Source organism: Larus michahellis, chromosome 15 (genome assembly GCF_964199755.1).
Source record: "Larus michahellis chromosome 15, bLarMic1.1, whole genome shotgun sequence".
Lineage (NCBI taxonomy): Eukaryota > Metazoa > Chordata > Aves > Charadriiformes > Laridae > Larus > Larus michahellis.
The window spans coordinates 14,370,090-14,384,424 of record NC_133910.1 but is presented as its reverse complement, the minus strand read 5'-3'; the positions used below and the strand labels follow the sequence as shown (position 1 = coordinate 14,384,424).

At 41.5% G+C, this 14,335-nt stretch overlaps 1 protein-coding gene across 24 annotated transcripts in view; it reads right to left on the bottom strand.

The window, feature by feature from the left end:
- The window catches only part of FNBP1 (formin binding protein 1), a 102,575-nt gene that overhangs the window by 3,550 nt on the left and 84,690 nt on the right, over positions 1–14,335 (bottom strand). For 4 of the 24 annotated variants that reach the window (XM_074608599.1, XM_074608603.1, XM_074608608.1 and 1 more), the window contains 6 exons: positions 10,093–10,202; positions 7,128–7,260; positions 5,980–6,101; positions 5,393–5,529; positions 4,820–4,978; positions 613–2,099 (listed from right to left, as the gene is read on the bottom strand). In XM_074608599.1, coding sequence (XP_074464700.1) covers positions 2,065–2,099; positions 4,820–4,978; positions 5,393–5,529; positions 5,980–6,101; positions 7,128–7,260; positions 10,093–10,202 — 696 coding nt within the window. In that variant the 3' untranslated portion in view covers positions 613–2,064. Of the gene's footprint in view, positions 1–612; positions 2,100–4,652; positions 4,979–5,392; positions 5,533–5,979; positions 6,102–7,127; positions 7,261–10,092; positions 10,203–13,974; positions 14,011–14,153; positions 14,169–14,335 lie in introns of those variants that run through there. The other 20 variants (XM_074608595.1, XM_074608591.1, XM_074608600.1 and 17 more) reach the window with 12 other exon arrangements.

The following is a 14,335-nucleotide window of genomic DNA, read 5'->3' as shown; positions in this document are numbered from 1 at the left end:
TCTCAGTGCAGAGAAAACAAACAGCTTTTTAATTTTCAATCTGCAAAGGAGTACTGTATCTGTTCAAGTGGCAGCTCCAGAGACCGTGAATATTACTGAAGAATAACAACAGGAAGCTAAACCACGAAGAATTCTGCAGATGAATCCAGACTAGATATCCTTTCCACTACAGGCTGCAAAGACCTTTCACATTCCTAAGGGAAGTCCAGATATAAACGGATATGTGAACGCAGTCTAAGCCTCAAAACCCATCCTGTGTCACATTCCTGTGCCCACGAGGGGAAGTTTTGTCCACGGCCAAGCGAAGCTACAATCCAGAAGTGTGATTTTGCTGTATCCAAGGCAATACAGGATGAGTCCCAACTTCCCTCACATTCAAGCGTGCAGGGGAACCTTCCGATCTCCTTTGCACCCACTTCCACAAAAGAAAAAACAACTCCAAACGACAGCACGAGAAAGTTTTCAGAGCCACAACAAAATACTTTTCCTGAAAAGGAACTGCATTTATATTTAGTGTGGGAAGCAGGTGAAAAGCAGTTCTGAGCCTTTTGCTTTCCATTAGTAAAGTTAAACTTAAATGAATTGCCATTAAAAAAAATAATCTCACAGGAATGAGAAAATATAATGTTTATTAGAAGACGACACCACGGTACATCAAGCTATGAAGAAACTTGTGGCAGATAACGACTATTTAAAAAATAATAGAAGCGGAACAACCACACTGGCCATTAACAAACCTTAACACAAAACGACAGTTTCTAAGCAATTCCAACCAGATGCAGGCAGTCCAGTAACCAAAAACGCTTACCAACATAAGAGGGACTGAGTAGTTATCAAAACAACAGCTAGGTTAAGCAGAATAACAGCCTATAAAACCATTTATATTGATACATATATAAAAGGATAAAAACAATTCAAATTCAAGTAACTTTAGTTTTTAAGTTATGTTATATACATATTTTTTTTATACTGGGAGAACTAAGAGCAATTATTTAACAAAAGGATTTTTAAAAAGCCACAGTCCAGTTTATAATTACTGTTTCCTAAATAATTTGGCAAGCATTAAATAATCAGATATATCCTAGATAAAAAGTGCATCAGCATGGTTAACCTTTACCTATTTATTTATATAAGTCGAGGCTCTGCATAATGGTTACAGCAAACAAACGCTGAGCTGCAACACCGAGAATCACAGAGCTGTCTTATCTTATAGATTTATTTGTATAATTGGAGGTGAGGAGGGACAGCCCCACAGTGGCAAAGGAGCTGAAATGTGAGTCAGCCCATGGCTCCAAAATGTTTTTATCAGGAAGTTTAACTTCACAAAATCACTGCATGTCTCCCAGCCAGTCTTTCTGGTGGAAGCCAACGTGGCGTTTTTTTGTTGGGTGCAACAGAGAGTTTATCTAAAGCTGGTTATTTCATGCAAATTCTTTTGTGTATCAGACTATTTCACAACACCTCTCAGTGAAAGTCAGTTTTGTTCCCAAGAAGATGATGAGGTACCATAGTCAGTAACACACTGTGGTCAGCCTTCAGCAAAAGGGCCCAACTAATTCCTGCATTCGACAGTTGCCAGCACCAGATACCCGACAGGTACAGAAAAGCCCTGCAAGAAGCTACACCCCTGTGTGCAGAGAGGAGTTTTCTTCCTCGTCCCCTGGCAGTTACAGGTTGGCATAAGCCCCAGAACATAGTTTACATCCAACAGATCCAATTCTTAGCCTGCATGTTATTTAGCATTCATAATAGTTTCCTGCATGCATCACAAAGAACAAACATCACAAGAGAATATAGTTGGCTCTCATTTATATTTGGAAGCAGAATAACAACTAAATTCATGCAGTTGGGACAGTGCTTTCATTGGTTGTGATGCACATTTAGATTTCAAGAGGTGAACTTATACGTGCATCAGCTGAGTGAACGGTACCTAACAGAGTCTTTCATTGCTGGAGATATCACATGTGCATTCATCTCTTCTAAAGAAAACCTTCTGAAATAGAGCTCTTAAAACAACCGTAGCAGCGAACCAGTAGAATAAGAGGTGAACAGGCCTATGCAAACCTACTCAGAGATTTTCTGAAGTGATTTGTACACATCTGAAAAAAAAAAAAAAAGGCAAAACAAGATAGATATTACTGTTCTTTTTTGTGACAGGGTTTGCTAACACCCTCTGACCGGAGGTACCATTGTAAACTTTACAAACAGCCCTCACACGGGTATTTGCAGGAGTTTGCAGACCCAGCTCAGCTCCCATGTCTTCATCCCTCCTCACTTCTACCATCACGAGGGCGACCGCAGCCCATGACTTACCTGTCCTACTCATCTCAGGTACAGCAGCAGAGCCCTGCCAACATAGGCTGCAGCTGACTGAAAAAGCTCACCAACTGCCCAGCGGCTTTTCACAATGCATTTAGCAGCTGCACCTCTCAGGCAGGGCTGCCTCCGGCTCACGGCGCTGGCACAACAGCTGGAGACGATGCTGCTGGCTCGAAGGGTCACAGATGTGCTCAGAGCTGGTGCGAATGCTCCCACCATTCAGGCAACCAACCTCTAGAGGCACCAGCTGCTCCAGCTTCTTTCCAAAACCAGGAAAGAACTACTGAAAGTTTGTAAATACTTTAGTATTTACAGTGTCATTTTCAGGAATGTGGTAGCTTCTGTTTCAAGGATTGAGTAAACTCACTTCTACTAATATATTAAAAATCAACTAAGAAATTTGCAGTTTGCAACAAAGTTTGTCTTTTAAACACAGTAGCACTTCCCCCAAATCTTTATGTTGCTACCCTGACATTTTATGCAAAGTTCTCTTTTAGCTTTTCTTTTTAACCAGAGAATTGAGAAAGAAAGAGGTAAATATTATAGTTTGTTTACATTAGATAGTCAGAGATACATTTCAATTTGTTCCTGAAGTCCAGCAAAATTAATGGAAAAACTTTAAGAGGATCTGAAAAACCTCCATCATTGCTGTAGAAGTGGCTGCAACTGTATCAGCCTTTGCTCCTGGCACAGATTGCATTTTTTCAATCATTCAGCATCATCCTATAACTTACATAATACCTTTAACATACTAAACATTCTGGCTGGTATTGCAATACTCCTGCAATATTCTCTCCAGAAGGGTAAAGACAAGCTTCTGCTAGTTCAGTTAGCGGGACTGTCAGGATTTCTTCCCCCACCCAGGGATACGCTTTGCTTCACTTACCCCCCCAACCTGCTGCTCTCCTCATCACGGGGTAACGTGCTGTAACGTTCTGCTGTGAACCACGCTGCGCACCCCAGGGCAGGAGAGACACGCTCCGTTCTTAAGACAGATTTAGATGCCACACTAGCTTAGCAGTTTCAAGCAGCCTACACTGCTGCTTGTGGAAAACAACAAGTTTTCCAACAGAGTAATAATGGTGCTTTCAACCATCACCACACACAAAGTCAAGTCTCCACAGGAGAGAACACAGGGATAAGAGATGGGATATCCCCCAGGTGGTGCTTTCTGCCTTGTTCCAAGTTATGAAGTAAGGAGAATGTACAATCCACGTTGCTCCTTCAAAGCTTAATAAAAGCCAACAGAGGGGCTGCGCTTTTTGCACTCTTTTGCATCTCAACTGACCCTGTATTTGCCAACACAAACACAAAACTACTGCGTTATGGCAAAATGGAACAAGACCCCAGACTTTCATCTGCAGCAAACAAGGCACTGCACTGTTTAATACTGAATCCAAGACAGTGAACTGATCAAGTTATAGTGTTTGTTTACAGAGACAGTCCCACTCCTCTCTTCCTGCTGTCCATAAATCCCAATGAGAATGGTTCAGTTTTAAATTGGATGAGGCGGCTTGTTTCACACCAAGAACTCTAAAGTCTAGGAAACACAACAATAATCTGAAGGATTAAGTGACTGAAAAAATACAAATTATTTAACAGTGGACTTCAAACACATCCCGATTTGATTTTGACTAGAAGCTTTGGATTTCTTGGTGTATTACATTACCAGGTGTTGATGGTGCTAGCATATATTCCAGCCAGGACCCCTAGCACTGCTTGCTTACACAACACACCTACTTGTGAGGAGTTAAAAGCAACAACGAAACTGAAGATTGCCAAATCTAAACTCTGAGTGTCTCCATTGATCACGTGTGAGCAAAAGATTAACCCATTAGCTATGGTCAACTGGAACAGCAAATACATCCAAAAGAGCATTTTCTCAAAGTGGGAAAGAACAGAGGATCTTTCTTAATGCTAATGTTTTACCTATTTATCAAGGACCACAGAGTGCTGTGTAGAGAGGTTTTGGCGAGATTTCTCCCTCCCCTTCCAAACACACTAACTAAATGATGACCAGGTTTCAATCCAAAAGGTCCACAGAACACACCAGGCTCTGAAAAGCTACCACACTGAGACACAGAACAGCAGTCTAAATATTTCCTATATAACGTTCCACTGAATCAGTCTGGGACAAAGGGCTGACTTGTGAACGCGTCTGAGACGCCACCTGGGTATCTGAGGAGAGCCCATGTTATCCCAAATGGCTTTGTGTTTCCTGCACTGTCAGGCGTGCGGTGGCAGTGACAGTTGAATACACACTGTCAAGGAAAGTTTCCCCTCTAGTTTTACAGTCTATCACACTATCCTTCTCTGATCAATGAAAAGCACGTTTTGCAGTACAGCAAGCCATGTTAGTCCACGTACGAAATAATGCACTTTGTGGCATTGTACAGACTTTTCAAAGGCTCTATCTGCAACACAGAGCAGTTGCAGTGTTGGATATCTCTGGGAAAGCAAATAAAGTAATAATAGTAGTATCAAATATAAGTCATAGCACCTTTGGCATTTTTGTCCAAATAAACTTCAACATACGACGTCGGGACATAGCCCTCCTCATCTTCATTCCTTCGGATTCGTGTCCACCCATCACCTTTGTCTTCTTCTATTACATAGAGCATTTCTCCTTCTGCTACGGAAATTGTTCCTTCATTCTGACCTGAAAGACATAGTAAAATGGAGTGTAAGCACAACAAGAACCACAGATGCAGTGGGGGGTTGCTCAGGGCACACTCGGACAAGGTGCTGACACAACCTTCCCTGCATCACTGGCAGCATGAACAAGAACATGTGATTCTGGAAACAACAGGCGGTACAAGAAGAGCCAGATGAATGTGATCCTGACATCAGAGTTTTGTTGTTTGTTTTTTTTTTTTTTATCTTGCAGAGTCCATGCATAATGGGAGACAAATCACTCTTAGTGCCTCTCTACAAAACAGAATCATGCCAGAGCCTCACTTGCCCTTTCTTTGTCTATTTAAGGACTGCAGAGGTTAAATGAAGGTTTCCTGCTTGGCCTTGGCATACCAATTAAAAAACAGTAAGTGAAATGAGAGTAAAGGTTGAGCGATACCTTCAAATGTATAGAGCGCTTTACATGTTCCTATGGTGGGTAGTGGTTCTTCATCATCAAATTCATCGTCAAAATCTGTTGCAGGTACTTTCATCTCAGTCTCCTGACTTTGCTCTTCTGTGTAACTGCCATCTGGGCTGCTCAAGAGAGGAAAATACACAGCAACTATAGCGACCAGTCTCAGGAGCAAAGAGAAGGACTCAATTACTAGACACCTAAGGCACAGTGAGCTGGAGCGGCTCAGCAATTCCAAAGCATGCTCAGAAACGGCTGTTACTACTAGCAGCTGTCACAATGTCATGGGTGAGACCAGCTATTTTTTCCCCATCAAAAGCTGTAAAATGCACCTATCTCACTCACCTTCACAGCAGCCAACACAGGGAATATTACACATTTCATCATATTTAAATTGGGATCTTCCATGTGCTAAAAATCAGTATGTGAAACGCTTGATGGAGTGCCTGCCGTTAGTCTGGATACACAATCATTTTCTGAATGCTGCAGAGCTAGTTTTCCTGATTAACAAGCTAAGGAAAGCGGGTCCCAATTATCAGTCTGAAGAAGACAGCTCCGTACAGATACTGTACCTCTCCCGGTCCTGCGCACAGCTGTTCACTGCTGAAGTGTTCTGGGCTTCATACAGTCCGCTCTGCCGCCGGGCCTGTTCAGTCCGCGCAGGCAACCTGCCCTCCACCTCAGCCAGCCAGCCCTGCAAGGGGAATGCAGCGTCAGACATCTCTCCTGCTTCAATTTGCAACAGGATAGACATGTGTTGCTTTTACTTTGCTGTGTCATATTTGACATTCAGATTATGGAACTAAAAGCAGTTTGTAAACATATTTAATTTCTCCTTTGGGTTGCAGTTGTCAGGGGGAATAGATTCTCTACTATAAGTGTATATTACATCTATTGGCCTTGCCAAAAATCACACTTAAAACTCAATTCTTTTTTGAGACTGGGTGCTGAGAACACTAAGACCCAAGAGCAGCAGTTAACAGCAGCTGCTGGGAGCTGCTGCTGCTCTAGTCACAATCAAGTGAAAAGATGTGTGGCAGCTTACAGTAGTCTCAGTAACACCAGAAACAGCAATCTCGGTCACTGCTGAGCGCAGAGGACTAAAGCTGGGGTGAATGAAAGACCCAGTGATTTTCAAACAGGTAAGAAAGCAATGGATAGTAAAGCCAACAACTGTAAGCAACATCTGAAATTAATGGGCTGTACCTATTTATATACCTAGTGTAACTCATCGAGTGAAGTCTTTTCTCAGCCCTGTAATCCTTCTTGTGTAATTATAATGGCTTCATATATTCCAAATACTCCTAATGCTCTTGAGATCTTGGACCTCTAAGAAGCTTCCGGTTAGTGACAGACTATTCCTTAAAACACATTTTATCTGACAGCTTCTCTCTTGCTGTTAGACTATAAACGTGCTTTACATTTATGTTCCTCTGATTTTCCACAGACATCTGTAACATGATGCTGAAAATTATTTAATTAATTAAGCATCTGAACCCCTCTGGGCAGTCCAGAGAGCACTACATTTTCTCTTATCCACCACTTAGCATAATTTGTTTTCTGTGGCAAATTAAACAGCAGGATTGTTGGCTGACAGTCACGTAGCGCTTACCCATACATAGTAAGAAAATGCATCGATACATCTGGAAAAGCAATAAACCATCTGCTTCAAACCGAGCATGTGCTGAGCTACATTTTCCTGAAATGTCTCTTCCCATACCTCAAATTTCTGAACTTCTAATCGTAATTTTTCAATGTTCTGTCCAAGTTCTGCTAATCTGTGATCCACACTCGCTGCATCTCCCATCTGTGGGTTCTTGATATACACATCTTTCATTTTCGTTAAGGCATCTCTGAGAGACAGAAGAAAAATAAAACATATAAGTACTAGTGCGGCTGGGGGCAAAGCCCTTTCTCTAAACGACGACAAATGAAAGGATAATGAATTGCCTCTTCTTTACTCTGTGTTTCAAGCCTAATTGCTTACAGAGGTAACTGAGAACATCCAGACAGGGCCTTTTGCCCTGTATAGAACCAGCCATCAAAAAAATAACAGTAAAATCCCTTGCCAGAAGAGAACTTACCCCATCAGAGATGGGAAAAAAAAGTGAATGACACCTTTACCTGCAATGTGACACGACACAGACATTGCGCACAAGCCAAACTTTTCAACTCCCTACAGCTGAGGGCTCTTCAAGCAAGCAAGGCAGGAGAAGCCTCACCAGTGGATCTGAGGCTTCACAGGAGATGTGCTATGTTGGTACAAGCACACGACACAGACCAAGTAATTCAAGCTCCATGGGCCCTGCTTGATGAGTCTGAGCTGAAAAATGACTGAATTTTTGGACAGTGGCATTTTATAAGGCAAAAAGAGGAATGTGGTACTGACTTTTAGCCTGGCATGTTCTTTTATTTGGTACTATGATTTCTACTTGCTAACCCCGGGGGAGGAAATAAAAAATAAAATAGAAAAATCTTGCAACCATTGCAACGAATGACAACTTCAACTTTCTAGATGAGTATCATCCCAGTTTTGGGGGAACTGGTGAACAGTTGCACCACTGTTCTCCATCATGGGCTGAAATCCAGTTCAGAAACCGGGACAAAGAGCCGGATGTGGATGTATTAACAATAAAAATTGAGTGTTAACCAGAAATTTTCACCCTGCCTGTTGCAGTTTGTCTTTTGCAACCCAAATTGTTTCCAAGATATTGATTTCACACTGCTTAAAACAAAACTAAATCCAGATGGTTTGCATTTGTCACAGTGCAGTGAGAGATGGACCTTTGGCCACAAAATGTGATGCTGCATCCTGGCAAGTTACACAGCATTTTTGCTAGACTCTTTCTGGGGGCTGTGTTTCTATCAACATAGATGCCAAACGCGTAGGGTTTCAGAGATATTAATTTTAAGGCCTGCTATGAAGAATGTAGTACCGTAGGGCCAAGATTAATGTAGTACTTGCCTTCCTGAGCTCCCTTAGGAAAGTCTGCAGCGCTCTCGCCGACAGCAGTGTGCTGCCTTTGGCCTGAGTCAAGTTAAGGCTGAACTTCCAGAAAAAAAGTTATCTGCGTGATGATGAACATTTCAGAGCTTTGACGGGTGGACTTACAAGCTGATTTCCTGTATTACTGGCACAGCTATTCAGCTTTTCTCTAGGCATTAGTTGGGGGGAGAAAGGTTAATGCGAGTCCCACGAGTCAAGTTAACGCTCTTTATATTTTAGAGTTTCCCATTAAACTCTTGACAATTGCAATCCTGTGCCTGCCTTTGCTTTGTGCGTATAGAAAATGGGAAAAAGTGTGGGTGGTAAGGAAGTGGGACTGCTCTGTGGTTGAAGCCCTAAGGGACAATATTACAAACATATGAGTCATGATTATTACTATTTTTTAACTCTTATTTAACTGCTGGTGCTACTTCCTCAATCACATTCTACCTTTATTTAAAATAACTTCATTCTTCTCTGATTTCATATCAGATTATAATGTTGGGTTACCTCACAATCAATACAGAGCAGAAAGGAAAATCCGTACACAGACTAATGTAAGTTACTACAGAGAAAAAACCCAAAGCTATGAGAAGTCATATAACCATGTGCAGTTCTCCCTTCTTATTCATGACATAAAATACGAGGAAGAAAGTCTGGGTTACCAGACCAAATAAATAGGTTCTTCAAAGCAAAGTAGCAGAAAAAATAGGCACACCTGTACAAACGCAAAGCAGTATTTAGGGACAGACTAGTACCAGAGAGGCCAAGTCTTGAAATTATTCAGGGAAGAAAAGGTCTGTCTCTGGCAAACATAGCATGCTGAATCTTTAATGAGACTGCAGAATGTGAACAAACACAGAGCAGCAAATACAGGCTGCAAGAATCAATAAAAATGTGTAACTAAAATAGCCTATTCTCAACCCGAATAATAAGTGCAGCCTTGTAGAAAAAACATCCACAAAACCCAGGAGTCATTATCTTTCTGCTCCCAGGAAACATAAGCTACAGATCAGAGAGATCTTAAGATACACACCAATCAATCAGCTCTTTTGATGATGTTATCATGCTCGTAATAGCATCTCTCGTTGGGATCTACCCATGCCCATCTTACAGCAGTAGGTGCTCTGCTTAGCGCTGAGAGGTCTGTGATTGTACCTCTGACTGATGCTGTATTTACATCCTGTTCTCTCCTAAAGAACACCCTCAGGGAACAGAACCCATCAAGAAACAAACTTAGCATATCTAACAGTGATCTTGGTCTGGCTCACGATTAAACTGCTGCTCTCCTGCGAAAGCCCAAGAAAGCAGCTCCAGAAAGAAGGGAATACTGTCCGCAATTGCTTCACTTGTATCTTCCCATGCTTATACTTGGATCTTCTCATCTCACAATTCCAAAGACAGGATATGCACCACACTGAGGTGGGAGAATGGAATAAAGAGAAAGCCAGCTTTTGCCCCAGCTCTGACCTGCATCAGCCAAAATTAAATAACGGGTGTCAGAATCTGAGTTATGGAGAGTCTTGCATCTCTCAGGTGTTTTTTAACCATAGGCAACTTCTGCTTCTTCTTTCCTTGGAACAGCACCTTAAACAAACCTAGAACCTCATTCTTATTTGGTCTTCCTTATATGTTAGTTTTTTCTATTCTCCTATATAAGGCTACCTATTTCAGTCTTCATTGGAGGGGGTTGATGTACCTTTGATCCATCTCCTTCTGAATGTCTTTGTTTAGTTCATCAACTTTTTGCTGAAGTTTTTTTCTTCTTTGCTCAGGTGGGAGATTGCTGAAGTCTTCTGGGCCTGCTCCCTATGCAGAGTGGAATGGAGGAGGGAGGGGGGAGGGGAAAAAAAAAAAAAAAGAATAACAAAAATCAGAGCTTGAAAGAATCCTTCAGGATTGCATTTTGAAAACAGCTCACAAAAATCCATGCAAAATCACAATGGTCTGAAGCACTGTTATCGTTTGTACTCAGAGTTATCAGTCCCTGAATGGTCAGGAATCTGTATGCCTTAGAAATAACCCCAGGACCACATCCCAGTTCCATACCAAATGGATAATGGGAGATCACCAACTAAAAGAATGCCAGAATTCAATGGCAAAGCTGAGTAATTCTTTTTATCCACAGTTATTATCAGATTTTATTCAACAGAGTTCCATTTTCGTGGAAACCTGATCTTTCCTGCCTTCCTCTACTCTGCTACAGACAGCATCCCCATAAAATCAGTTGCCAGCTCTTACTCCCATGTCACAGTCACGCTTCCCATGTACACTACTAATTGCTGGCTCACTCTGCATAGTCTGACTGTTGGTCCAATACAGTTAATTTATGTCAGGGCTCTCCCAAACACGCTAAGATAATTGAAGTGTTTGCTCTATGATTCTGCAATTTAAAAACATTCTGCATGCTTTTCAGGATTCACACTCCATGTCAAAGTCTCTCGATTTTTCCTCTCTCGCTTGTACTAGCATAAAAATCAGGAGTTATATCAAGCCATAGAATCAATCAATTTGAAATCACAAACGAAGAAAACATTTGACCACAGTGGTTACCTTTGTGTGATTCTGCTTGAAAGCCCCTTTCCTGCCTTCAAGCTGCTATGCCTCTTCTTGATTGCCTCAATTTAACACAGCAGATAGATGACATAAAATACATCCATACTATTTTCTTCAAAGTACCACCTATTTTTGTCTTGCAAGAAGGCAAAGGGGACAGTTTGGGTGGGCTATACTGAACACAGCTCAATACTAATTAGTGGCACCATAAAGGAATGAGGTTCTTGTACACAATCTTTAACTTGTACAGGTTTTTCTTGTTTTGGTTTCTGCTCATTCCACCTCCCATTTCTAAGGAGGAATACTGGCCTACAGGAGAAAGAAGGGTAAAAAGAGAGAGCTGAGTAATGAAATTCAATGGCCCAGCAGCTTACTGAAAGCTTGTCCGCAGAGTTGCAACGTTAGTCTTACTAAAATGCCAAATCTCTCTTCCAGAAGAGTGTGATTTAGTGGAAACTGACACAAAAGCTGCCCATCAGATCCTTTCAACTCTGCACTGAATGTGCTCCAAGACAGTGCATTCTTTCTCCTGCAAATGGAGAACAAGCTGTTTGGGAAGCAAGTGTATGGGTGTCGGAGGGGTGGAGGACAACTACAGACAGGTCACCTTCTCCTCTAGTCTGGCCATTTCAAACTAACAGAGCAGGCAAACCTAATAAAATTGATTTTCAGTAAGGACGGCATACGCGTCCAGTTAAGCCTTGATCATCTGTGTAATAATACACTGAAAATTCCATTTCATGAGACAATGAGAAAGCAAATTTAGGACAAATGAAGGAAATAACTAAGTGAATTACACTCATTCTGAAACTTTAACCACATGAAGTGTAATACAGCGCTTACATTATTTGCTGTGCATGGTACAGGCGAGATCTATTTTAATTCATTCTTTAACGACAATATTTTGCATGATAGTAACTCCCACATCACATTAGACGCGTGAGCAATTCAATATATTCCACAGATAATCTACACAATAAAGCCATACATAACTGTTTAAGGCAAAGCATTTGGATGTAGCTTTGTAAATAAACAAGCAGTTACAAGAAAGACTATGTAACATATTCTTCCCACTTCTAAGCAGAAGAGACAGAGATGCTTGAAAATATCGCCAGTTATACATTAGAGAATGCAATAGATGTAGCAAAATGAATTTGGAAAAACATCTTCTTTTTGATTCTTCAACTTCATTCAAAAGCTCTAGGCTGGACTAAATTCAGTATCTTTATTCACAATGCTTCAGACCAAAGCATTCGTGCTGCATAGAAATGCGTGCCTGGGACTAGGAGGGGATCTCACTCAGACTTTATTCCACACTCACTAGTTTCCCATCATAACAGAAGCTACAGTTCCTCTCCAAAAGGAGGAGCCAAGGAGCAATTTTTGCACATGCTGGGCACATTTCATGCTGTCAAGCAAAGACACACCTGGGCTCTCTCTCAAGCAGTGAACGTTGCCTACGTTTTCCAGAAATCCTTCAACTGAGGTGAGGGGGAAAATCTGTGCTATTTTTGATGTACTGTCATAGGACCAGCAGAGCCAGTGCTCGCTAGAGTTCCTTGCATAACGATACTGGGATTTAAAATGCAAATTGTCCCCAGATGAAGGACTGCGAATGAAGAGGCTGCATTAGGACCAGTTTCTGGGCTGAAGCTATATATATATGGTGAGAGCGCGAGGTCTGTCAGCCCCAGTTTTGGCTCTTGTATACCTAAGATCCGAGAGGAAACAACAAACAAGCCGATTTCCTCTGCCTGAGGTGCACACGGGTCTCAGCCCTCTCTGCACACCTTTCTGATTCCTGCAATTCTTGGGGACTGGCCAGGTCAGCCATGTATTTTGGGAGGATTTATTCCTACATACAAAGGCTTAGCTCAGCTACACAACATTGTGACCAGGAAAATAACAAATGGAAATCCCTGGTAGAAGTGTGCTGGACTACTAGGACAGTGGCTTGGCGACAGCCAAAAGAACAAGGTTTGCAAGTAAGTTGGAGATTTCCATCCTTCCTCAGGCCTACCACAGGTCTTCAGTGAGAAGCAAAATCGGTAATGGAGCCCAAGCAGGTCACTGTGTTGGCAGAGGAGCAGCAGGACCTGAAAGCTCTAGAGCTACAGCAGGTAACTTTCATGGTCTACACGTTTCCTCCAAATAAGCTGCTATGAACAGAACAGGTCCACAAGGACACATCCAAGAAGAACATACGTGTAGGGGAAAGAGAGCACCTAAAGGCACTGACTGGTGAGGAGCAGGAAAACTTTCAAGCTAACGCAGCTAAGGTGCTACTGCAGATCCCCTGAAGCTATCCAAAACTGCAATCAATCATTTGCGGCTCTTGCACGCTGGCATGAAGTGGGTCAGCAAACCAGTCACATTCTCCTTGGGACTGGCCTTACGAAGGGCAAAGGATGGAGACAAGCTGTCAGAACATAGCAAGGTGTGGAGTACCTCAAGCAGTACAGCACCTTGCGTATGAAGTTCAGCACATAATTTGCTTTCCCAAACATGTTCACCCCTTCCCTTTCCAACTCAGTAACATATTATCTTACCGTAGTTCAAGAAACCTTCCCAGTTGCATCAAAGATAGAATTTAGGATTCAAATATACGTTTATCTCTCCATTTGCAAATTCAAATCAGACTGAGTTAACCTTGTTGGTTAAGGTTTACAGAACTTTAATTAATATCATTATTAGTTATTCTGAAGGACTACATAGGGCTGTAAAATGTAGGCGGTAATGATGCAGATTTCCAGTAATACCTGGACTTGGAAAGCAAACTTTGCAGCTACGTTATACAAAAAGACATGCATTTCTCTCTGGAAAAGGTCCAGCAAGCACATAAACCTTTGTTGTTGGTGGTTTTGTTTTTTTCTTTAAATTTTTTAATGTATACTTATGAAGTAGCAGAATTACTCAATACTGGTTTTCTACATTTTCATAGCCCTAGATTACAAATGTGAAAACTAAACTATATATTAGAATTATTTTTTTTAGCAGCTTATTAGAAAGACTGAATTCTGATCACCTCTATTAGACTCCAGACCTGTGTATTCAGAGTTATCTGATAAATATCAAAAAAGCAAACACAAAGAAGAAACAAATTTAACAGTTAATTTCAGTGTCATATGTGGCACAGTGCACATTAAAACACACACAGAAAATTGTGATTAAAACACAGGACAGGCATGCTGTAAACGTGCTTACCAGCTTGAGAGAAAGCTTCATGTAAAAATTGGAGAGATACGGGGTGGAGGGAAAAAGAGAAAAAACAACAGAGCATCAGTAGAAGAGGAACTTTTTCAGACTGATGTTACAATAAAACGACACACAATCCCCTTGCTGTTGGAAGGCAAAATGGGTAACACTAACAGATCTGTGCAAAAGTT